The sequence below is a fragment of the Corylus avellana genome, chromosome ca7, assembly GCF_901000735.1.
Source record: "Corylus avellana chromosome ca7, CavTom2PMs-1.0".
In the NCBI taxonomy this organism is placed as follows: Eukaryota; Viridiplantae; Streptophyta; class Magnoliopsida; order Fagales; family Betulaceae; genus Corylus; species Corylus avellana.
The window spans coordinates 10,180,703-10,205,707 of record NC_081547.1 but is presented as its reverse complement, the minus strand read 5'-3'; the positions used below and the strand labels follow the sequence as shown (position 1 = coordinate 10,205,707).

The 25,005-nt window shown below is 37.4% G+C and overlaps 3 protein-coding genes across 5 annotated transcripts in view; 1 reads left to right on the top strand and 2 right to left on the bottom strand.

The window, feature by feature from the left end:
• The first annotated feature begins 222 nt into the window (after positions 1 to 222).
• LOC132188388 (PHD finger protein ALFIN-LIKE 4-like) lies at positions 223 to 7,682 on the top strand. 3 transcript variants are annotated; one of them, XR_009440880.1, is made up of 6 exons: positions 223 to 378; positions 1,453 to 1,485; positions 2,777 to 3,005; positions 5,658 to 5,793; positions 6,614 to 7,359; positions 7,438 to 7,681. XR_009440880.1 is itself a non-coding variant. In XM_059602823.1 (5 exons), the coding sequence occupies exons 1-5, from the start codon at positions 282 to 284 to the stop codon at positions 6,881 to 6,883; spliced, it is 765 nt and encodes a 254-aa protein (XP_059458806.1). In that variant the 5' UTR covers positions 223 to 281; the 3' UTR covers positions 6,884 to 7,682. The 3 variants fall into 3 exon arrangements, 2 of the variants coding, with proteins under 2 accessions (XP_059458806.1, XP_059458807.1); XM_059602823.1 differs by having other exon boundaries at positions 6,614 to 7,682; XM_059602824.1 differs by having other exon boundaries at positions 6,617 to 7,678.
• A 1,284-nt stretch (positions 7,683 to 8,966) lies between these two features.
• On the bottom strand, positions 8,967 to 10,832 carry LOC132188514 (uncharacterized). Its single transcript, XM_059602995.1, has one exon. It carries the CDS (start codon positions 10,234 to 10,236, stop codon positions 9,193 to 9,195), a length of 1,044 nt encoding a protein of 347 aa, XP_059458978.1. The 5' UTR covers positions 10,237 to 10,832; the 3' UTR covers positions 8,967 to 9,192.
• Positions 10,833 to 16,139: 5,307 nt separating this feature from the next.
• LOC132187415 (midasin) overlaps positions 16,140 to 25,005 on the bottom strand; it is a 47,197-nt gene continuing 38,331 nt past the window's right edge. The window contains exons 58-72 of the mRNA XM_059601716.1: positions 24,850 to 24,929; positions 24,630 to 24,743; positions 24,340 to 24,408; positions 24,090 to 24,246; positions 23,571 to 23,737; positions 23,363 to 23,478; positions 23,025 to 23,257; positions 22,666 to 22,911; positions 20,859 to 21,080; positions 20,567 to 20,725; positions 20,248 to 20,472; positions 19,729 to 19,998; positions 19,498 to 19,641; positions 19,142 to 19,348; positions 16,140 to 19,033 (exon numbers count right to left, since the gene is read on the bottom strand). Of these exons, the coding sequence (XP_059457699.1) occupies positions 16,544 to 19,033; positions 19,142 to 19,348; positions 19,498 to 19,641; positions 19,729 to 19,998; positions 20,248 to 20,472; positions 20,567 to 20,725; positions 20,859 to 21,080; positions 22,666 to 22,911; positions 23,025 to 23,257; positions 23,363 to 23,478; positions 23,571 to 23,737; positions 24,090 to 24,246; positions 24,340 to 24,408; positions 24,630 to 24,743; positions 24,850 to 24,929 (4,899 nt within the window). The 3' untranslated portion in view covers positions 16,140 to 16,543. The remainder of the gene's footprint in view (positions 19,034 to 19,141; positions 19,349 to 19,497; positions 19,642 to 19,728; positions 19,999 to 20,247; positions 20,473 to 20,566; positions 20,726 to 20,858; positions 21,081 to 22,665; positions 22,912 to 23,024; positions 23,258 to 23,362; positions 23,479 to 23,570; positions 23,738 to 24,089; positions 24,247 to 24,339; positions 24,409 to 24,629; positions 24,744 to 24,849; positions 24,930 to 25,005) is intronic.

Below are 25,005 nucleotides of genomic sequence, written 5' to 3'. Positions count from 1 at the left end.
AAAATCCTAACTGGCTAGCGTGAGCCCATCTGGGCCTGTGTGTTTTTGGGGTGTCTCGGACTTGTCCCCACTCTCTCAAATACGGTTAACCCGTCCAATCCACCCAGATTCAAGTCCGGCCCAAAACCACCCCCTACAAATCCTCGAAATTCCCTCCCTGTCCTCCCGCATATAAACCTTGTGGAGCTCTCTCATTATTTGATTGTTTGTTAATTATTTTGACTTGGTGTTCAAAATTTTGTCTCAAGCACTGACGCACTTTGAGAGAGAGAGAGAGAGCAATGGATGGAGGAACACAGTACAACCCGCGCACAGTGGAGGAGGTCTTTAGGGATTTCAAGGGCCGCCGAGCTGGCATGATCAAAGCCCTCACTACTGGTAGCTCTCTCTCTCTCTCTCTCTCTCTCTGTTCGAAAATGTCTTGCTTTTGTGTTTGGTTCCCGAGAAAAGAAAACGGAGGAGATTTTCAAATTCTAGTGTGTTGTGTCGTTTTGAGTGCGTTTCTTGTGCTAGGAACATGCACTTTTTTTTCTTTTTTTTTTGCTTTCTACTGTTTTGTGTAGTGGTATATGAGTTTGGTTCCGTTCTGTGAAGTGCGAAATAGGAAAGAGTTTTTCTTTGTTCGATTTTTTTTTTTTGTTGTTGTTTTTTTCTTTTTTCTCTGCTATGCTTTGGTTTTTGGCAATTTATAGTTCTCTGTTTGTTTCCGAGAATTTGAGGAGACGAAGAAAAAATAAATATATTAACTATGCTTTTTTAAAACAAGCTTTCGTTTTTGTTTAGTTTCCAGAAAAGAAAAGAGAATTGCAAAACAAGAGACGAAAGAAAATGTTTGACGTGGTCTTTCCCCCACTTTGTTTCTTCAGTTGTTGTTTTGGCATACGAAAAAAATGTTTATATGTTTTGACGATTCAATAACATGTGTTACTAAATTTTGGGTTTTGTTTATTGTAGTTTTATAAATTTATGTGAAAAATGAGGTTTACTCAAACCATGGACAGGTTTTGTATTTGCGGGACTCGAGAAATGGAAAAATTGGTAGAAGAAACATCGAGTTTCTTTCATTGTCCTACATTTTCTAGGCAACCAAACATTTCATGAAAATGCATGATTATATATTGTACGTATGCATGTCTCCAATCAGTTGGGATATATTTTGTTTTCTAAGAAACTGTGGAAGAAAATAATGAAATTCTGAATTTGAAACTTTACAAAATGACATAAGCCATGCCTTACAGTTATTTCTAATGTACTTTTTAGGAGGGGGTCATAAATGATGAAATTCTCAGTTAATTATTTCTATCTCTTTTTCTTCACCAAGTTCTACAAACAAGACAGGGAATTGCCATTTATACTTTTTCTTACTTTTGGAAAACCATAGGATCTTCTGTTGTTTGAAATATGGGTTTTGGAAGTATTGAATTTTTATGTGTTTTCATTTTGTTGTTGCAGATGTTGAAGAATTCTATCAGCAGTGTGATCCAGGTTTGCTATTCTGCTTGTTTTAAATTTTGCTAGACTTCTTATACCTATTTGGAGCTGTACGCGCTTGTATCCTTTGTAGCATGTAAAAATCATCTTCAAGGTGAAGCCAATGCTTCTCTTAAATAGAGGCCCTGAAGTTGTCCAAATACTGTAATTTTGTCACTCAGGATTATAACTTTAGTTAATATTTAGAAAGAATTGGAATTGCTATGCTGACATATCAATTCTCTCTGCCTCTCTGTTTCTCTCTCTCTCTCTCTCCCCTTCTCCTGTTCGCATGGGCCCTTTTCTGTTGTGACTAAGAGTTTATGTGTCGTTGCTTGTCAATGGTTACAATACATGGGCATCTGGAGAATAGTTTTTTTTTTTGGCCTTGTACATGTGTGGAACATAAAAGTCACATCCACCCATGTAGTACTTGTTTACCATATATATTCAAATGGTGGTGCTAACAACAGCAATTTTGTGAAATACATTGCTGGTATTGTAGATATATTTTTCACATATTTGAGATACAGTTTTTTTTGGAAAAATCATTACGTGTGAGTGTTCAGAAAATTGGCTTATACCATGCGTAGTTTGTCAAAATAGATAATATGGTGGTTACTGTATACTTGATACTTCCTTTTTCCTTTTGACTATTTTGACTTGATTTGCGTGTTGAACTGCGTACCATAGTGGTATATCATAGTCACTGCATGTATGCTCTTTTGGTTGTGTGAGTCTGATATTATCTTTTGTAAAAATGTGTCCGAGAGTATTAGGTGGATTGTGATTGAAGCTTCAGAGGTTCAAATGGTTATTGGAATAGAGAGGTTTTTAGTACCACTTGCTCAATCATGTCTGGTTAATGTATAAAGAAGGGGTACTCTGAGGTCAAGCTTAAAAAAGGGCCTCATATAAGTTAATAGAAGTTCATTGTTGTTTTATAAATTTGGTTTGTGGTTTTGGCATTTATGGAATACCTTTTCAGTGATGTATGATATGGTCACTTGTACAATTTCATTTTCCATAAGATCAACTTGTGCGCTTGTTAGTTTAGTGTCACAGAACTCATAATTTTGTGTGAACATCTTTTCTTATTTGTAATATAACTTGGTGTTTCCAATTTTATTGACAGTTTTTGTTTGACAACATGTATTCCTTATTTAATGCGAAGAATGGTTTTTGCTCTTGCGCTTTCTATCCCCATTTAATTTTCATTTTTTCTTTTTGCTTGTTATTTCCAATTCATAGCTATTTTATTAAATTTGTTTCAGCTAGTACTTTATGTGTTATTTTTTACCTACAGAGAAGGAGAATCTATGCTTGTATGGCTTTCCTAGTGAGCAATGGGAAGTCAATTTACCTGCCGAAGAAGTGCCTCCCGAGCTCCCAGAGCCTGCACTGGGAATTAACTTTGCGAGAGATGGCATGCAAGAAAAGGATTGGTTATCTTTGGTTGCTGTCCACAGCGATGCGTGGCTGCTTTCTGTTGCCTTCTATTTTGGTGCCAGATTTGGATTTGATAAGGCTGATAGGTAACTTTTACTCGATTGTCCAAATTCCCTCTTCAGTTTGTTGACTTAGCAAACAATATCAGTGTTAAAACATTAATGAGGATAATGGAGAGTCATAATCCTCTGCCCCTCCTGAATTCTTGTCTGATACTGCAATTTTGTCAGTAAACTTGATAGATTTGGCTATACTCTTTCTAGTTTTGATTATAGATATTGTCATTTATATGTATTTTGCTTTGTTTGAGTGTTGTGATGTTGTAATAGGTCCTTCCCTACTACTAACATTATTGTAAACTTTAGGCAAGTTAGCCTAATTGGCTGACTCAGTGATTAAAGCAGAGAAAGTCGAACATCTAGGCACCTTAGGGCCCTTTTAGAAAAGTTTCAAAAATTGTTTTGGTTTTGTGTCTTGAAAAGTATTTTCAAAAAAGTGGAAATTAAAAAGTATTGTCTTTGGGAGCCATATCTAAAAATAGGGTTTGGTTTAATTCTGAAAATAATTTTTCAAAGCATAGAAAACAATGAAAAAAGAAAAGGAAAGAAAAAAGAAACTTTGAGCCTACTAGAGGCTGGCCTTTAGACGAGGGATGGTGACTGCCACCCCTTCACCAAAGGGGGGAGGTGGGTCTCTTCTGTCTAGTGTCTCCTTCTGCGAGGGGCACAGAGGGAGATGGGTCTGCCCCTCCCACTCCCCCCCCTCTTCCCTTTATGTTGGAATGGAGATCCACCCATAGAGAGGGGTCATGGGGTGGAGAACCACCCCTTCCATGCTTCTCTCAAAGGCGCTTGGGGTAGGTTTCTCTTTTTCCCCTTTCCTAAGGGAGAAGGGGTGGGTCTCGACCCCCAATCACCCCACTCCAGTGTCTACCTGTGTAGGGGGTGGAGTTCCACCCTCTCTACTCTGCAGGGGTGGATCTTCACCACTGCAAAGGGTGACAAGATTGTAGAGCTAAGCCCCCGTTTCCCTTTACAATGGTGAGGTGGTTGGAGATCAACCCTCACAAAGGGCGGCAAATATTTTCACTTCTTTTTAGAAATCGAGCACGTGCTTTCTAAATATTCTCATCTGGAGAAGAAATTTTCTAAAGTGTTGTGTATTATGTTTTCTAAAAAGTGTTTTGTGTTTTGTTTTGAAAAGAGTGTTAGTGGTGGGGGGCCACTACTGAAAACTTAATTGGATAACTATTGTCTAAAAATTGTTTTTCAGTTGGTTTGCAAAATTTTACAAAATAGGGCTTTAATTTTTGGCTTAACATGGGAATCATAGTCATGATATTGGATAGATTGATGTCATTATTGCAACACCCCTTGTGTCGCAGTTCATTTGAAGCTTTCTAATGGTTCCATTCAGTGGAACATAAGCTTTATTAGAACGGCTCACGATTGAGAGGTGGATGTCTTGGCTTGGTTCTTCGTTTTGTTGTACTCCTTTAGAGTGAGAAGGGAAGGTGACGATAAGCTTTGGCGGGCCCCTTCAAACAAAGGGGTGTTCGATGTTAGCTCCTTTTATAGTGTCCTTGTCTAGAATGATGACATTCATTTTCTTTGGAAGAGTATTTGGCAGACCAATGTTCATTTTAGAGGATTTTTTGGCTCGGTCGACGGCCTTAGGGAAGATCCTTACCATGGACAACCTTCGGAAGCGGCATGTCATTGTGGTTGATAGGGGTTGCATGTACAAGAGAAATGGGGAGTCCGTGGATCATCTTCTTACTTATTGTGAGGTTGCTTGTGTCTTATGGAATGCCTTTTCCAATCGCTTTGGGATGATGTCCTGGGTTATGCCTAGTTTGTTGGTTGATTTGTTTGCTATTTGGTGGACTGGTGGTAGAACTCCAAGTGTTGTCGTGTGGGAGATGGTGCCCTCTTGCCGTTTGTGGTGCCTTTGGAGAAAAATAAATAATCGGCACTTCGAGGATTGCAAGAAGACATTGGAGGAGCTTAAGTCATTTTTTTTATTCTCTTTATACTTGGACAATTGTGTTTGTAGCTCCTTTGGTGATTAGTTTTAATGATTTTTCTTATTTGGTTTTCTCCTTCTAGATAGGCATTTCTCTTGTTTACTTTTTGTGTACTAGGGCTTTTAATGATATTTCTATTACTTACCAAAAACAATATTGATTATGCTTTCAGTAGTTGTAAAACCAGATTTGATCCCTCTAATTAGATTGAATAATGTGCTGTCATGTAGCATATGTTGACCACTTGCATTTGATTTTTATATCTGGTCAATAAGGTTGAACTTTTCCTCTTAGTTGCAGGTGCTTTATAGAAGAGTTGCAATGCCTTGTGTGTTGCGTTATGGAAAAGCACATGCTCAGTACTTCTCAACTAATACCTCTTCACTTAGTCTAAATTGTCATTGCTTGATGCCCAATAAGCAACTTTCATTTACCAATAGTAAAAACCACTTGTATGGTGATATGTAATATATTAATCATGTGGTCCCTGCTGGGAGCAAAGTATTTTACTTTAACTGGGTCCAGCTGCCGTTTTGTAGAAATGAATAGATCCAGCTGTATCCACAGTGGTTGAAGCATGAAAATGAAGCCAATGCTGGATGTTTATTCTAGATTTGAATTAGTGATGCTTCTGATATTTGTAATTTGTAAGTTATTGTGCAACTAATTTTCTATGAGATGCCATGCCACTGTCCTTTTACTTGTGGTGCAGGAAGCGACTCTTTAATATGATGAATGATCTTCCAACAATTTTTGAAGTTGTGACTGGTACTGCCAAGAAACAAGTAAAGGAGAAGTCATCTGTATCAAATCATGGTAGCAGCAAATCCAAGTCGAACTCCAAATCGGTAAAAGGACTTCCTCTATAAATCCTATTACTTGCTTAAGAAAATTACAATGGATATGTGGACAGTGGGTATTATGTTGGTATGGTCTTTTGAGGGAAGGTCACTAGAACTGTACTATTCACTGGGAGGCCTTTACTAATAAATTGTGACTTTGTTTCCATTTGTTGTCTAACAACTATAGTCATTTTGGTCTAATAATTTAATAGTGAAAAAAACAAGTTGTATTGTGGCACTTTTAAAATGGAATTGCCGACTAACTGGTAGAGTTTAGTGTAGTTGATCAGAGAAAGAGTTTCACCATGTCTTATGAACCGATGGACTCTGTTTTCTTTTCGGTGAAATTTCTTATTCATTACAAGAGAGCATGATTTGGAAGTGACACTGGCATTGTTGGACAAGCGGCCCCCCCTCTCTCTCCTCTTAATAATAATAATAATAATAAAGAAAAAAAGAAAGCAATGATTAAAAGATGAATGTTGATGTAGGTGTCATTGGCATATAACAAACTACCTCTCTGTTTATGTTTTAGTCATGGTGAATTATTGGGTTGTTATGGTTCATGTTCCAAAATTGCACCCATGGGGAGCTATTACTAACATTCTTGCATTTCTTGGCATCATTATTTAGATTTGCCTGATAGTTGTAAACAAGCAGTGTCTTAGAGTTTGCATTCACTGGTGCTTTCTAGATTTATGCATCTAGGAAAAGTTCATACTTTGGCTTCGAAGGTTATGTTTATCTACTGGCTATGGTGAATCTACCATCCTTGTTTCTCTTTATAAGGTGTTTTTTTTTTTTTTTGGTTTGTTGGGCAACAAAGCAGCGGCCATCAGAACCTCCGGGGAAATATTCGAAAGCTTCACAGGCAAAGGACGAAGATGAGGTCTTGGACGAGGAAGACGAAGATGAGCACGGAGAGACCTTGTGTGGAGCCTGTGGAGAGAACTACGCATCAGACGAATTTTGGATTTGCTGTGACATCTGCGAGAAGTGGTTCCATGGCAAGTGTGTGAAGATTACTCCTGCTAGGGCTGAGCATATTAAGCAGTACAAGTGCCCATCATGCAGCAACAAGAGAGCTCGCCCTTGACATCGCCCAAGGGATGCGATCTCTCTCCCTTTCTACTCATCTCTTGGTGGACTCTGCTAACTGCTTTGTCTGATCAATCTGTCTCTTTGTTTAGTTTTAGTTCTCTAAAATAGAAAATTAATGCAACTTGTGAATGTGTACTCTTGTTTAGTAGATCTCATTTTTCGATATAATGCTATCTAGTTGTAGTTTGGATGTTCGCCTGTTTAGTTTGATCCATCCTGTCTAATTTAAGAAATATCTCTCTATTTATGAATGTGTAAGACTTGTTTTCCTCCTGCTTGGTCTTAAGATTGATGTTGACTTTGTTTGATTCTGTAATGGCTCTCCCATGAACACATGCACGTCAGTCTCAAGATTTCTCATTTGCATAAATTGTAATACATCTTCAACATCTGACTTTCAGGGCTTGAAGGAAAGCACTCTTATCGTTTGCTTGTAAAATGCCGCAAGAGTGCACTGTTGGCATCAATTAGGTGAGGAATATCTGTGTTCTGTTGTTTGATTTTCCATTGTTAATTGTACTGACTTCATCTTATGTAAACCTATGCTAGGGGATAATTTTGCCCCATTAAACGATATGGGAAATGAATAATGCTATACACACTCCCATTCTTTTAACTCCCACTCTTATGTGGCTCTCACTCTCACTATTAGATCAAAACTTAATAATAATTTATCACAAATCCAATGGTGAGAGTGGGTGCCACCTAAGGCTGTATGAGAGTGGGAGTGGGAGTGTGTTTAGCATTACTCATGGAAAATTAGCTGGAATTATAGGCTTATAGCTTGTGGATCAGAATATAAGCAGATTGGCCCCCTGTGAGGTGATTGTAGAAGGGACTAAGCTTGGATATTGAGCGCCAGATTATGGGTTTGGTTGATGCTTACCCCTACGAGTTCTGCAAAGTTAAGGCTTAAGATAGTAGAAACCTGGAAGATGATATTGGCCCTCGATTTTTTTTTTCCCCTCAAAAAAAGTTAAAAATTGTGAATTAGGTGGAAGCAGATAAAAGATACAAAAAAATCTTTAAACAATTATATTCAGAAAATCTCGAACAAAATTATTGAAATAAAAAAAACTGACGGACCACGCGTAGCTGAATAGCAATGGAACAGCTTGGAGTCTTGTTGGCATCAAGTAATCAGAACTTAGATAAATGGCAACATGCAAATGCTCGGTCGGATGAGTCACGAGAAGCAACTTTACAAGCAACCGGCACGCGCATATCCTCTTTGGTGAAAATACGACAATTCACATCAAGAGTAAACAATTCAATAAAGAGGGTTCGTACTTTAGATAAATATTGAGTTTGGTGGCCTATAAATAATAATAATAATAAAAAAAAAAAAGGAGGTTGGTGAAATATAAAAAGATACTAAATTAACGGCCACAACTCGGAAATGCACTAGAGATTCTGTTGTGATACGAGTGATTCCAGGCTTTTGGCCGTCAGATTAGCAATTCCCATAAATAACGTTATAATATACGTTAATTATATATTATTAAGAATCTGTAGAGAGTGCCCAGACATATAAAAGATTTCCAAATCAATCCTCTTTAAATATTTCCCAAACAACGATATGGTTCTCCACGGTCGCACTATATATTATTTCTAATAGATTCTCCCACGTCCCACATGGCCGCATCTATCCAAAAAGCAGGTATTCCCCACCATTTAATTAAAGTTATCCACAACTATCCACACCCAACCAGAAATACCTAAACTTTCTTCCCACTAGCTAGCATGTGCCCCTTAATCAATAAACCCACGAAAAGAAAAAGATTGATGTGAAGTGGCTAACACTCTTATCCAATAACATTATGCTTGCAAAAGAAAGACCTCCACTACAGTCCAAGGGTTCATTTTCTCCCAAAACTTAAATCTCATTCAATCTTCATCATTAAGGAACCTTTTTTTGAAGAGCATCATTAAGTAATCTTGAAAATTCTAAACTGCTCCCAAATGGAAGCTTATGAAGATGAACCAAATGTTTGGAATCATGTTAAATCCATAATTATGCTCTTGCGATTTGCATTATATATATAACATCATATTGAGATAACATACACAAGGTGTAGTGGAGCAAAGAAATTATTTCATATATATATATAAAAGACCTGCCACAACTTTACACTGATTAACCAACCAGTCACGCCTCTACCCTCAAGGGGGGAAAAGACGAGAAAGAACCGAAACAAGTAGGAGAAAAAAACAGGATTTAGACAAAAGATCAAAGGAAAAAAAAGAAAAGCCTCTTCTATTTTTCTTCTTTTTATGTTTTTTTCATTGTCCCTATGTGGTTCATCAAGTCAAAGCCTCTCGATTCTTCGTCGACATCCGCTTCAGAAACTCATAGGTAGTGATCATTGTTGTTGCAGACATTGACATTGAAGCCCACCGAGGCCCCAATCCTCTGTAACAAGCCATCCAACCGCCTTCCCTGACCAAATTCCTAACCGTCTGTGCAACGGTCGGCCCTCCTCGACGGCCATTCTCTTCCCCATCCAAAACTTGTAACCTGGTCTTGATTGTATCAAGTGGCATTGTAATCAAAGCCGACATACCACCCGCCATGGCTGCACTTACTCCCTGAACTGCCATTACCGTTTTCGAATCCGGGCGGAAAGCGTTCAATCCATTCTCATCCTCGTGTTTCTTGCAAAAGTAACACCCAAATCCGCTCCAAACCACCCTTTGCGCAACAGAGTAAGACGCCCACCACACAGCATTCGACGGCGCATACGTCAAAATCGATATCCCAAACCCCCTGTACAACCCCCTCGGCCCATCCGTACTCAAAATCTTCCTAAATGCATCGATCCCATTAACATATTTACATGCTGATGCACTCGAATTACCATGACAAGCAACACCACCTTGAACCATCAGTCTTTGGCTAACCACATCAATGGGGGTCCAAACAAGCTGTGCAGCCATTGCTGCACTCAACCCTGCAGCTGCATTGGCAATTGTTGCCGCTGTCGGCTCTGAAAACCCTAATCCAACTGTGGCTGTTCCCACATTACTCTTCGTAACCTCTAGCGCTCCCATATAGAGCGCCCGGGCAGGGATTGTGCCCGTCAGAGAAGTCCCAAACCCTCTATACAATGCCCGTAACCCTTCGTTCTTTACAATTGAAAACGCAGTCTTGATACAAGAAACTTGGGTTAGAGCTACTTGTTGCCTAGTTTTCAATAAAACAACCGGATAAAGCACCGCCGATACACCCGAAAAGAGGGCGGCGCCGAGGAAGAAAAACTTCGATTTGTCAAGCATTTCCCAATCGATATCGGCCGGGATATGAATCTCTTGCCCCGACGATTCTTCCTCGGCCGCACTCAAATTCATCTTCGCCACTTTTAAATTCCCCCCTCCCCACAAAATTAGTCCAATTCAGCCCTAATTCGATTCTAACTGTACAAACTAATAGAACAAAAAAAAAAAAAAAAACCCAACCCTAACTATACGAACTGTACAAGTGCAAAACCGTGAGATATGATACAAATTCGATAAAAGTTCGGAGTCACAGAGATTCAAGTTAGCGAGTTAGGGGGTTCTTTTTCCTCTTGTGGAACCAGGTCTTGGATCGTACACGAACCAAAGCGAACTGATCTAACATTTCTTGATATAGAAACTAAATTTATCAGAGAACCTTACCGGAGAGTCGAGCATCGGATGCCGGAGAAGCTCCCCGGAAGTTCGGATCTCACCGGAGAAAAACTAGGGTTCCGATTCGGATCAAAGACACATATACATGCAGTATATGCACGTATATATAAGAGAGAGAGAGAGAGAGAGAGAGAGGGAGAAAGCTTGGCGTCCGTACACTAAGAGAGAGAGCGAGAGAGAGAGGTGGGTAACCGGAGATCAGAGGTTTTTTAGGTAAAAATGGAGTGGGAAAGAGAGGAGAAATGGAGAGGAAGGGAGGGGTTGTAGGGGATGAGGGGAAAACGGACACGTGTAGGTGATGGATTTGGGGCGATCTCTTTTGTCTTTTGTAGGGTAGTAATGGGCGGGTTGTCCGAGCCAGTGAGTGACGTGTAAACCCTATCCATGACTGGCCGGGATCGGGTTGGCTGTGGCCGTGTACAGACCATACTCTCGTAGAACCTACGCAATGAAATTAAGGAAATTATATGAAAAATATATGGGAAGTTTCTACTTGATTATGCCATAGTCCTAATTTATTATAGAAATCTTTTTTTTTTTTTTTTTCCAATATTGGAAGAGTTTATATATTAAAAGACATAAATAACCTCTATTAATTTAATCATTTATTCATTCTTTAGCATATTAAGTGCATCATTCAATAATAATAATAATAATAAAAATACAAAATCAATCCTTATGGTTTACTTAATTTGCAATTAACTCGTCTATGAGATATGCCACAAAAATAATTTATTTCCTAAAGCCAAATTGTGTCCACTGCTTTAATAGATTCCGATAGCATGAAACGTAAAAACCAATAAAATTGTGATGAATGTCCTATTTAAGTAAGAATCACACTAATGTGATTTATTAAATTAGTGGATAAAAGTTGACCGTAAAAAATAAATTTTTTATTATTTTAACATATCTTATGGATCTTCGAGTTTATTTGAATACAATTGTAAATCATGGAAACAAAAAGGACTCACTATTTAATAGAATGTGGTAGATAGCCAAGTGCCGGCAAGTGAACGTTTCATCAACTTTTTTTTTAAGGATTGAAAAAAAATAATAATAATTTCAGAGGAGATTTGAAGTAAATTAGGGAGCTTTTTATCACATTCCATAACTGCATTTTGAGGTAACAGTGGATTTTGGATGAATCGGATCCTCAGAAACTGGGAAAATAGATGACGGCAGGAAACCAGATAGCCTCTATTAATTAGATTATGCGGGAAGTCCGTACGATGATAGCCTGCAGACCGCAGAGACGAAAGCGACTACTGTATTCTGGTAACCGACATGCGTAAAAGTTGGTGATTCTTCTGAAGTTGTTAACAATTTACCCCTTATATATATATTAAATTCACAAAATCAACTTTCTTTTTTTTTTTTGATAAATGTAAAATTGGTTTATGTGGTTGATCTAATTTATAAATCACTCTATGTGGGTTTAAAAATAATTTATAGGTCCCTAGGGTAACCCAAAATAACATTTTACTCCCTGAACTCATTTTTCGTTAAATGACTTAACAAAAACCGTTTCATTGATACCTCTCACCCAATAAAAATAAGACACGTGTTTTTTTATTTATGCTTTAAAAAAATGACAAATAAGCTTTTTCACGTTATTTTGAGGCTCCAGCACACACTCCACGTCAAATTAAATAAACCTACCATCTCTATTCCCTATGTGCCGCCGTTGTCTTCATTTTCCCCACCGATTCACTATCTATATCGTCGTCTTCATCTTCTCCATCGATTCTTGCGTCCATCTTTAGGTAAGCTGTTGGGTTTCGTAGCACGACTGAAATTGCCGCCAGAAAATCACCGGAAACGTCACGACAGTAACTAAGCCACCTTGCTTTGGAGTTTTTTTACTTCCGCTTTTAAGATTTTGGCCATCTTCGATCTGTGAGTTACTTTGAGATTTTCGCACATCTACGTTTTTTGAGTAGTGTGTTTTTGGACAGTCTTTCTATGAAAATTCAAATTTGTTTTTGGGCATTAAAGCATCTTCAAAAATTGTGTTGTTTACTGGTAGACACAATGATGAATATCAGATATCATTTTGGGGTAACATCAGGCACAAAGTATAAATGGTAGATACCACAAAAGAGTGTCTTAGGAAAGGAATAAATAAAGGAGGAAAAAATTGGGTGATGGCTAGTAGTCAATTTTTTGCTTTTGTTTTTTTGTGGATTTTCAACTCTGAGAATTAGACATGAAGACAACGGCATGGACAGTGAATCGGTGGGGAAGATGAAAACGACGGTGGCACAGGGGGATATAGAGGGATTAAGTTTATTTAATTTGACATGAAGTGTGTGCTGAAGCCTCAAAATGACGTGGAAAAACTTATTTGTCATTTTTTAAAAGCATAAATAAAAGAGAACACGTGTCTTATTTTTATTGAGTGCGAGGTGACAATGAAACGGTTTCTGTTAAGTCATTTAACGGAAAATGAGTTCAGGGAGTAAAATGTTATTTTAACCTACCCTATGGACCTATAAATTATTTTCTAAACCACATTGAGTTATTTGTAAATTAGGCCAGCCACATGGACAAATTTTGCATTTATCCCTTTTTTTTTCTTTTTTTTTTTGTGTGTTAAACACCAGATTTTTTTTCTTCGCAATTGACTCATTCTCTTGGGCAAAAAGGCAAAATTAATATGAAGTCATTCTATTTTAAAAATATTACGGCTTAAAAAAAATTAAAACAAAACTGGCCCAAATTTGTTTCCAAATCGTTTAAAATAAGTCATAATAGAACTCAAAAAAGACCCATGAGATTGATATGTGGATAACGGATAATAACCGCATTAACTGCGAGATGCAGTTAGTAGAAACATGATACAGATGTGGATGCAGATATCTAAAAGTGATACCTGCAATTTGAGGATACAGGTGTGGATATTGCAAATAACCGCATTCGCATCCAAATGTATACCCCTAACCGGTAGAATGAGGTTAAAAATAAAAAAGAGTAAGAGAAATGCCATATTCACTACTAATCTCATACTTTCTTACGTGGCAATGAAAATTATCATTTGGATTAAAAATTTAATAATGATTTGATCCAATGGTGATTTTTACTGCCACGTCAGAGAGCGTGAAAATTAGAGTATGTGTAACATTTTTCATAAAAAAAAATTTAATATGAAAAATACTAAATACTACACCCACATCTCACTCCCATCCTATTAGGCTAATGTGACAATGTCTATCAACTCTTAGATTTGTTTTTTGGGAAAATATATTATAAGTCCCTAAGTCAACGTGCCGAAATTAAAAACTCCCTAGTTTTTTTTTTTCGACAATTTACTCCCTGGGTCAATTGAAATGACAATAAAATTTCTATCGTCAAAATTTTTTAACAGCTGTTAAGGCCACTCAAAAGGCATCATTTTACTTAATTAAAATATTAATTATTTTTATTAATTTAATTAAAAAAATTAAGTCTAAAAAAAAATAAAAGATAAAAAATTGAAGGGTCGCCAGTGCCACCACTAGCCAACCCCAACCCCTATGTGGTGGTTACCCTTTAAACCAATCTTGCAGGTTCCCAGCCACCCCAGGAGCCTAGGGTGGCTCTGGCTCACCCTTTAACCACCCATGGTGGTCGCGCCACCCCTTTCAGGTTTCGCGCCACCCCTTTAAACCACCCTCTTGGGTGGTCAGCCACCCTGTGGGTGGTTTTGGCGCCACCCAATATACAGGCAACGCCTCACCCTTGGCTACCTTCTTCATTTTTTATTTATAATTTTTATACTTTTTAGATTTAATTTTTTTTTAAGTTTTTAAATTAATAAAAAATTAATATTTTAATAAGTTAAAACCTGCTGCTTTTGAGTGGGCCCTAATGATCAGAAAACGGTGCAGTGGGAATTTTATTGTCATTTCAATTGACATAGAGAGTAAATTGTTGAGAAAAAAAACCTAGGGAGTTTTTAATTTTGGCACCTTGACTTAGAGACCTATGATATATTTTCCTATGTGTTTTTTCAATGGCTTATCCCAGAGTTGGTGAACATAGTCACATCAACTCCATGAAATAAGGGTAGAATAAGAGTGTAATATATAATATTGCTCATTTGATATAGTAATATTAAAAAAGAATAATGCTAGAAACCACACTTTTATTCTGCTACTATCTCACTATGTTGATGTGACAATGTCAATATACCTAAAAAAATAATAGGACAATGAATTAGTAGAATAAAAATATAGTTTCTAAAATTACTCTATTTAATATATATATATATATATATATATATATATATATATATATAATGTTATTAAAATGGTATAATTTTTTCTTAAAAAATTAATTTTAAAGCGCAAAAAAAGAAAAGAAAAGAAAAGTCACTTGTGAGAATACCCATCAAAATACGAGTCTCTCTCTGTCTCTCTCTGTCTCTGTCGTTCATTTCTTTGACAAGTCTGGTATGATCGGACGGTGATTGAATGATCTGAAACGGGTGACTGGGAGGGTTGGTGAAGAAGAACCGAAGCTTATGAAAAAAGCCATGGAGGTTGAGAGGAGAATCCAAAGCGCGTGGGTTGCAACCATACACCACGGCCAGATTTTGCACCAGTTAGATTCCATTTTTCTCAACTGTTTTCTCCTGTCTTCAACTTCTCGCAGTTGGGTTTTCTGGGGGGGTGTGATTGCAAATTTTTTAAATTGTGATACACTAAATTGAAATTTTTTAATCTTTGAAGAGTGATTTGCAAAAGCAATAGAAAGATAAGCTTTTTATCACTGGACAATAAGTCCATGTACAACAATAATTGTACTTTTCTTAAACAAGTCAATAAAAATAATAATTGTAGAATATTATAATTCATTTACAGAAAAAAAGTAAGAAAATTACAAAGTCCACGTCAGAATGAAATAAAAGATAAAGTGGCAACAAAAATTCACTTGGTATCATGTAGTCAACACATGGTTATGATAAGCTTCAACACAACTCAGAGAAAAAAGGTTTCTTAAAACAAAACAATAAAGTAATTTTAAAAATATGACCATTAGAAAAAGACAAATTTCTTTAACATTCATATTTTTAAATATTTATCTTTTCTTAACAGTAATTTTTGAATATTTATCCTACCATAACGGTCATATTTTTTAAAATTACTTATTTACTTCGGTTACACCTTCCTCATCCCTATTGATGTAATGAGAAAGCCATGAGAATCTCATTAGTCAATTTAAACTTTCAAAGTTATCCTTATAATATACAGTTTTGGGCTAAATATTGTTGCTTATAGTCTTGACATTATCGTGATATGTATCATAAATGAGTAATACTACATATTTAACTTTCATCATATTTTCATCTCACTGAGCTGATAGGCACTACTACATCAGCTCAGTAGGATGTGAATGAAAAAAGAATTGAGTATTTAGAATTACTCCTTAGTGACAAAGCCCAATCTATAACGAGAAATGCTAGGGTTTCCAAATTCTGATTTGGGAGCTAATTTCGTTGTGTCAAAGTTACCATTGCAGCAGCAACTTGGTGGGTTAAATCCAAAATTACAAATAATAATAATTAAAATAAGAAATTTGCCATCTTAATGTCGATATATTTCTAAACAGTACTATTAGAAATGAATGTTGTATGCCATGATTTTGGAGGGAAAGTCAAGGGCACTTTATAAAAAGAATAAACACTACTTAATCCGCCGCATAATTACATCGAGCTCACCCTGTTCTTTGGTAAGGACACTTCAAATTCACCCAAAAAAAGGAAGGAAAGATTGCTTGAACACCAAAATAATAGCCAAGCAACTCGACATTATAAGTGACCTATATGTATATACATATGACAAAATTACAAGCAACTGCACATGGCATTATATTCAATTGGATTAGGAGGTGCCATCAATATCTTTCTGGCTTCGAACCCTCCATTATGCCGGATCAAGAATTTCAGTAAAGTAGCACATATTGCAAGTAAAACCATGTGAGACATGAGCTCTTCCATCCAACAAACTTAGTCCCTCCAGTACTGCATAACCTCAAACCACTGTCTCAGTAAGTCAGAAAGGGTCCTTGGAAGTGCTTCAATATTCTTTAGTACGATGTAGTATGGGAAGGGAAAAGAATCCATATAATTCGAAAACTTAACGTTGGTACCCTCGAAAGATGCTTCCTTGAATTCCGTGATTGAATCTTCTCCTGGTTGTGGTCTATCAAGAATCAGAAATGCAACCATACGCTTTCTACTCAAGGCATCTCTAACACAGCGCTTCAAGTTTTCCTTCTTCTCATGGAACCGGCCATCTGCAATTATCAAAACAAGCTGCTGTAATGGGTTCTGTCCAGACGGGAGTCGTGCTTTTCCAACAGCTACATCTAGCATGTTATTCAAATACTTCAACAGATCGACAACTGGTTCATCTACGATGGTATTCTCTTGCTTGAATGTCAAGCTAGAGATCATCTTGATCCCAGCCTCTCCAGAAAATGGTTGATCAAAATCATGCAGTAACCTTATGTTCCCCTTTTTTCCAAAGCTTGCAACAGCCAAGTTTCCCACTTCCAGTTGAGACATGGCACGACATACTGTCACCAAAGCTTCAATAGCAACATCACCACAGCGACTCTCAGACATGCTACGGGAATCATCCACAGCAATAACAACTTGGTAATCACGTTTGTTAGGTCGGGTTCGCCTCAGCCATATTTTATCTTTCCGGTAATGACTCGCTATGTAAGGAATTACCTTCTTCATGTTAATCCGCTTCCCAGTTTTATAATCACCTTGGAGCTTGCTGGCGAGAGTGGGCTCCATAACAAGACGCAATTGTTCAGCCAATTCCTGGGAGAATCTTGTTGTCAGCAGTTCATATCTTCTCCATAGAACAGTAGCATTATTTTTCACATCGTTGGAAACTTCCCCAGGATCTTGGGCCTTTCCGAACTCATCTTCAGCTACAGAGAGTTTACTGAACTGATGTATACCTTCACTTAAGAAAGACTTCTTCACAGAGACCAAACTCTCGGATAGGCTTTCAGGATTACCATCATCATGACTTTGAGCTTCTTCAGATCCCTCATTAGGTAACTTCTCCAAATCTGAGATATGCATAAGTTCTTCAATCTTATTTTTGTGGATTGAGGCATAGCTCCTGAGAGGCGGCGCTTCAGAATTTTGCTTCTCAATCTCCATATCAGCCAGGTCGTTTTTATGCGCTGAGAGACTATCTCCATCTGGCTTATTGCCACTGACATTTCTGTCAACCTGCTCAGATGTTGCAGGTCCCAAGGCCTGAGCCGTTCCTTTTTCAAACTCAGATACATAGCCATATTCATCTGCATTCTCATCCTCAATCTCACCCAGCGCCTCTGTATTATCGGCCTGAAGATCAACAGACACTTTGACTCTTTCTTTCCACTCCTCTAATGCGTCTCCAACATTCCGATAAGGGTTTGGTTGGGTTTTCTGAGTAGATGAAGATTCATGTTGAGGCAACTGACTTTTTGATTGATCATCAGTAAATCTCCCACTATTTGACAAGTCGGCCACAGAAAAATCCACTTCAGTGGTATTATTGGAAGGCAGGCCTCTCAAAGGAGCAAGGTCATTCTGAGCATCATTGCCGCTGGACCAGTTCGATTCTGGTGCTATATTTCTTATATCCAATGTCTGAGAGTCACCCTTTGGTTGTGTTGCAGATTGTGCGTTGGGCACATGATCAGTAACAAAGTCAGAACTTCCTGGCTTGAATGCATTGTTACTTGGTTCAGTTAAAGTCATCTCAACATTCTCTTCGTGATCCCCCCCAAGATCCTTTTCAGGATCTCCATCCATTTGTTCTGTCTCAGCCTCTCCAATAGTTTCATCCGTTGGATATGTGTTTTCTTCCTCATGTTTTCCCTTCTCATCAGATTCCTTATTTTCTGAAGGATCTGCTTCTTCCACAGAATCTGCACCCTTTTGTTCATCCATTTCGATATCTTCATCTGGACTCTGATTCAGCTCATCAAGCTTTAACCCTGTAGGATCAGCAAAAGCTTCTTCTTTCTCCAGCTTCATGTCTTCTGTGTTGTCTCTGTCACCAAGGTTGTCCTCACTTCCAACCTCATCATCTTGTTTATCAATTTCATCAGAATCAAGCTGTCCAGCTTCATCAGAATTAAGCTCTCCAGGTTCACCAGCAGTAGCAGCATAATCTTCCTTGGCCCTAAGCTCCGTACTACCATCCCGATCCCTGACGGAAGATCCGGATTCATACTTCTCATTTGTATCACTGGGATTTTCATCTTCATCCTTGTTCCAAAGTTTCTCATCAACTACTTCACCATTAGCTCCAGTTTCCCCCATAGCAGAATCTAACTGAACATCCTCACTATCTTCATTGTTATCTTCTGCAGAGTCCCCGCTAATGCTATATGTATCAGCTGCAAAATCCTGCTCCATCTCAATGCCTTTCTCATTATTGCTAGGGACTTCATCTGAGGCATCCCGTTCTTCACTTGGCTGTAGAAACATATAATTGAAAAGAATGACATACTTGAAGCATCAATCCATTACAAAGAAATGGCAATACCAAGTTAAGCAAATTCAAATATGCTTCAGCACTCTTACCTTTTCCAAAGCACCAAGCAACTGATCTTCATCAGTTATCTGATCACTGACATCATTCATTCCAGCACCCTCCCCCATACCTGTCCCACTTGCATCTTGAGATATATCACGAGTAGCATCACCCACCTGATCTTCGGCTGAGATGCCAAACCCTTTTGAATATAAAGAAGCTAAAACATTCGCAAGGATATGGGTTATCATAGAAACCTGCATAGCAAGATACAGATTTGAGTCATGGTGGTTAACAAATTTGAAAATTCACTGCCATGAATAAATCATGAGTTTAAGAAAATGTAAAATTTGTCACAAATAGAAAAGAGAAGATTTATACAGTTGAAGTATATATGTAATCTTACTGTTCTATTCATAGCTAAAAGATCTTGCAGGAGAGCATCACCAAAATCCAAAATTAGGCTCAGAAGGACATGTAGATCCTTAAATTGTACTCCAATTTCAAAAGTACTGCTAGTATTATTGCCAGAATGACCCAGTAGTTGTTCCTGAGCACAGCATGTCAAATGATTCACCAGATTAGTAATTACAACAGAACAGCAAGCGAATAAATCAGAATGCAGCAAATAACTTACCGCACAAACGATAGTTTTAAGAATCTTTTCACATAATAGATCCAATCTCAGATCCGCTACAAATGAGTCAAACAGAAATTTCCATGAGGTAATATTCTCCACTGACTCTTCTGGAAGGCTATATCCAGTACTTGATGAACCTAATTTCTTCAATGCATCTGTAATATGTTCAAAAGTACTGTTAAGGGCTTCACCAAACCCAAAACAATTGCCGTCCCTATGTGCATTTATTGACAGCATGGAATTATACTCTTCCTCCATCATTCTCCCCTACAAAATTTTAAGAAGTAACATTTATAAGTTCTCTGTCAGACAGTTGGATAGATGGAAGCTTGGACGATATAGTTATTTCACTCTTACATCAGACACTATTTCCAAAGAATTTATTCATCATACTAGTGACAGTAAAAAGTCGCACCAATTAACGGATAGATTCAAAGATCAAGCAAAGAGCAATAGAAAGTGTGAGAAGAATGGGAAAAAAAAATAAAAACAAAGGGATAAAAAGTAGACAGACACCTTCTCAAATAATTCTTCAAAATGACTGAGCAAAACCTCTTTAACTGAGCTTCTATCCACATCTTGCTTGCGGAAAGCTAAGAGATGCTCCTCAAACTCCTTTATGGCCTGGAAGTTCTTAGACACCAGCTGTTCCATTTGTTTTGTAACAATATAACAGTGCGAGGAACCAGCCAGTGTCGTTATCGCTCTATTTCGGCCAAGAAGGTAGTAATCTAAGGATTCCTGTTACAGAGTTGGCTTTAATACAGAGTTGACATGACTACAGTGAAGGAAATACCGTACTCAAAATAAAACACAAAGAACAAAAATTTTGCACCTTAGATTTCTGAAAATCTGGAAAACAATTCCCGATGAAAGCAAGAACCCGATTTGCTGAAGCTTTGAAACTTTCACAAGTGTTCAAATGCGTATTTTCAAATGTTGTTAGCAAAAGCGATTCTTCATACAGCATGGCACACAAACTATCAAAGAGTTGCTGCAATGAAAATTTATCATGTGACTCAAGAGCAAGGTAAAACAAATTATCAACAAATATTTTTATAATCTCAATCTTATAAGAAAGCTAAAAGAAAACATATGCCACATTAGATTCCAGGATGAAAAATTACCTTCTGCTGCCACATGCATTTCAAGGTAGCATGTTGATTTTGAACAATAAAGCATACACCCACAGTTTTAATATCAGAAGTTGGGGATTTTGGATAGAGATTTTCCAGAGTAGATATGCATTCCCTCAAGTGCATCAATTCCTTGGCAAAATCGTTGGCAGCAACCTGTTGCTTCTGTTGTATATCAACAAGCTGGTTGAGAAAAGCGCTAGACCTGTCAACCTACAGGAAACAAGACAAAAAATTGAAACTCACAAATGCACAAACAATTGCATAGAAAATGGACAGGTAAGCATGGCCCAACTAGAGAGAGAATATCTTTTTTGTTAAGTAATTGAGATATCATTAAAAGCTTAAGGTCCACCTAAGTATACAAGAAGTATAAAAGCGTGAAGCACACCCAAAGACAATATTAGGGTTCGTTTGAGATTGCGGTTCTAAAAAGTACGATTTTAAAAAATAGTGATTTCATAATGTAGTTTATAAAAATGCAATGTTGTAAAATCAGTCAGTGTTTAGTGATAAGTATGGTTTTATGCACAAATTACTAATAAGGACATAATAATCAATTACATTTAAATCTAATGCAGATGTACACATGACACCCTAGAGATGTCAATGGTGTAATAGAGATTTTCATTGATTTGGAAGGACTAAGATTTCATGTGCGCGGCAGTAACAAATCACAAATGGCAGCCTTGGTCTTCTCCTTGTTGGTGAAAAATAGCGTCTGCAGAAGCACCATATTCGATCTGGGCACCAAATTTTGCTGCTCAAACTCCTTTCACTTTGCCATTTTATCATATATTATGTGCTAAAACGGTGACAATCAGCGTAAGATCCTTCCCAATGCCTCCCTCCACTCCCTAGCAAGCACCGGATTGCTCACTGAGGACCCCACAGATCTCTTCAACCTAGCCCGCAGCAAGGATTGTATACTACTACTCTGTAACATCACGTAAAGATCATCCCTCGAATCCAAACTGACCAAGTACTTTTAGCTTGAAGAAGACCACAGAGATTTGTTCTTGTTCTGGGTGGGTATGTATGGAATTTTCTTGTTTTATTGAGGACAATCTGCTTGGTAACATATGCTTATGATTTTGTTAAGTGAAAACACAGTTAGGATTTAAAATGGTGAGATTTCAAAAAAGCACCGAAGGTACTACTGCACAAAAACATGAGTTTTGCACATTTTCAAAACGTTGTTTCTCTTAAAACACAATACCAAACACTCCACGTTTTGTATTTTTAAAGAAATCACAGGTTATTCCCCTCAAAACGCAACCCCAAACGCACCCCTAGTGTGAGAATGCTGCTCTTTTTAGTGAGTATCAGGATAAATTACGAACTCATTGGAAAAGCAACCAAATTATAGAATTGGAATGTAGTATTTACCCAGTAGCTATATGAATCAGGTTTCACTTGTCAAGTAGGATATGTCAGTCAGATACGGCAGATATATCATATATATTTAGCCATAATTAGTCTATCTAGTTATGGCACATGTTTTTGTATTATAGCTATAGTATCTTGTAATTAATAGGTAGATTTTAGTTGCCTTATTTGTACTCCTAGGTTGCTGTAATCACTGAGATATAGTAATTAGCTATACAATTTCTATATAATACAAGGAACCCTCACATTGAGACGTATTCAATACAATTGACAGGATATACCGAAAAGAAAAAAGGGGATTGTATGAACTTGGCAACACAACCCAGTAAAGTAATTGAATAAAAACATGAGAAAAATTGGTCTATGATTAAAAAAATCCTTCAGTTGATAATTAGCTGATGACATCTACCTGTTCACGAGTAATGTCTTTGTGGGAGTTCAGGCAAATCTGCTGCAGAAGCAGCATTGATGCTATGCTCTTAAAGTAGTATTCATTGGCTGTTTTCCATTCAGTAACCAAAGTCTCACAGGGAAAACTTTGAAATTCGCAGGCAGCAGCAATATCAGAGGCTCCAGAAGCCAGTCTACTTTGTGTCAGCAGCAGATGCTGTACATCATATGATGGCTCAAGGAACCACCAAGATTTATGATGATCCTATAAAGTACCAGTCATTGAAAGAAGACCAACATTTAGCTTATACAATAATGTGCGAAGAATCTAAATTATGGATTATGAAAACTAATATTCTAGCATACAATTGATATTACCTCCATATATATAGACTTGTGCCTAGACAATCCACTGCTTTCTAACAGCTTTAGAAGCTCAGAAAAGGCCCTTCTCTTCCCCAGACTCTTGTTTGAATCCTTCCATATATCACCACAATCCACTACAGTTCTATATATTTTCTCAATTGTGCACCACACAATCTTCCATTGTTCCTGAGACAAGAGGCGTGTAGACTGGGAAGCAGAGCATTGTCTTAAAACACTTGTCAGCTCTGTATAAAGTACAAGTTCATAAGACTGTAAATTGCCAAAGAACTGTAGTTGAAGAAACAACAAATTAAGGATAATAACTAGAAAATAAAGAGACAAAGAAAAACCTTCAGAAGCACCCCTGAAGTGTAAGAATAGAGTATTAAATTCAGGAGCTCTCTCAAGGTGCAACTTTTGCAAAGCATCTTCTACTTTTTTCCTCCAGTCAGGATACCAGATGGACCTATACCAGATAAATCACGCCAAAGTTCCAGAATCATGTATTTTAAGAAAGACTTAAGCATACAAAAAGCATTGAATGGACGAAAACATTACCTGTCTTCATCATGAAGCAATGTTGGATCAAAAGGACCACTCAGCATCCCTATTTTTTTGTCTGGAAATTCATTACGAATCTTTTGACCATGTAGAGATTGAGCTTTTGTTCCCTTTTGTAGTGCATCTTGGTTAAGGAAAAGCATTACAGGTTGTTGCAGAAAATCCTATACAAACAAATACATCAGAGGCATATTACTACTGCGTATGTGTGCAAAAGGGCTACCTAGGCACAGAAATAGACATTACAAACAATCCTTTTGATAAGTAAGACATTACAAACAATCCTCCATCTTAGACAACATTTGACAAATAAAGGCTGTGACCTTGGCCATGCAAAAGACGTGATGGATCTGAGTATGCTTTCCATGAGTTTCCCCTCTAAAAAAGAATAGTTTTTGTTTTTGTTTTTTCAGTAAGTCCCTCTAATCCTACACAGTTGGCCATAGTGAGGGATCCAAACATTGCAATTGGCAAACAAGGAGATATGTGAACAAAACTAGAGTGCATGTTACTCACAGTGTACTTCTGAATAAGCTTCCTGAGCTTATGCCGGGTCCTTTTTGAGTTTTCTATTGACAGCAAATTCTCAGAACGTTCCCATCCACACAGTTTGAGATGCTCTTTCAGCTCTACCTCAATATTTCTTCTATTATCTTTTATGTGTTCCAAAACGCTGAAGTAAAAAACTTTATTACCTACTGAAACGACCTCAAAGATCTTCATGAGGGAATGAATATTCAAAGTGTAAAAAGTGAAAAGAACTCACATCGGCAAAAATTGCACATGAAATCCGATTACATTATATAAGATCTTCAGATTTTCCTTGTCAGAAGAACTGGCATAATCAATTAACAATTAGTACAGTTAAAACAAACAAAAAGTCTAGATAATGAACATTTTGTGGGGAGCACTACACTTAGCTTTGATGTATCAGCTTCCAGAAGAGATGTATACGGAAAAAGTTACAGATAATCTCTTGCATGTAATAATTTTTTCTATATTTTTTCTTTAGTTTTAATAAGAGGATGATAGAGAAGCCATGGTTTTTAGCCTTACCTTGAATAAATATTCAGGCATCTACCAGTATTGAATTGACCAAGGAAAGCAAATAGAAGCTGAAGGCGTTTCCTAAATTCACCAATGCTGGATGTGTGAATGAATTCCTCCAAACTGCAAGTTCCATCCACAAAAAGTGACTCAGAAAAGATGAATTTACAAAACCCCTAGTGAAGCAATCTTAAACTGAATTCCGACTAGAGACTAAACTACAACATGCCTTTGAAGGGTGGATAGATTATATCCAACTACATCAGCAGAATGTATGCGTTGAAGAACTGAATACAGAGGAAACCATAACTGCAACAATAAGAAGACAAAAAATACCAAATTAGTTATGCAAAAGATCACATAGAGGGTCTATATTTAAGAAGTA

Excerpts from the sequence above, each read along its gene's own strand:
- LOC132188388 (XM_059602823.1), top strand. The coding sequence starts at position 282 with ATGGATGGAGGAACACAGTACAACCCGCGCACAGTGGAGGAGGTCTTT. Across the intron at positions 3,006-5,657 it reads GGATTTGATAAGGCTGATAG|GAAGCGACTCTTTAATATGA; the intron begins GTAACTTTTACT and ends CTTGTGGTGCAG. Across the intron at positions 5,794-6,613 it reads CCAAGTCGAACTCCAAATCG|CAGCGGCCATCAGAACCTCC; the intron begins GTAAAAGGACTT and ends TGGGCAACAAAG.
- LOC132188514 (XM_059602995.1), bottom strand. The coding sequence starts at position 10,236 with ATGAATTTGAGTGCGGCCGAGGAAGAATCGTCGGGGCAAGAGATTCAT.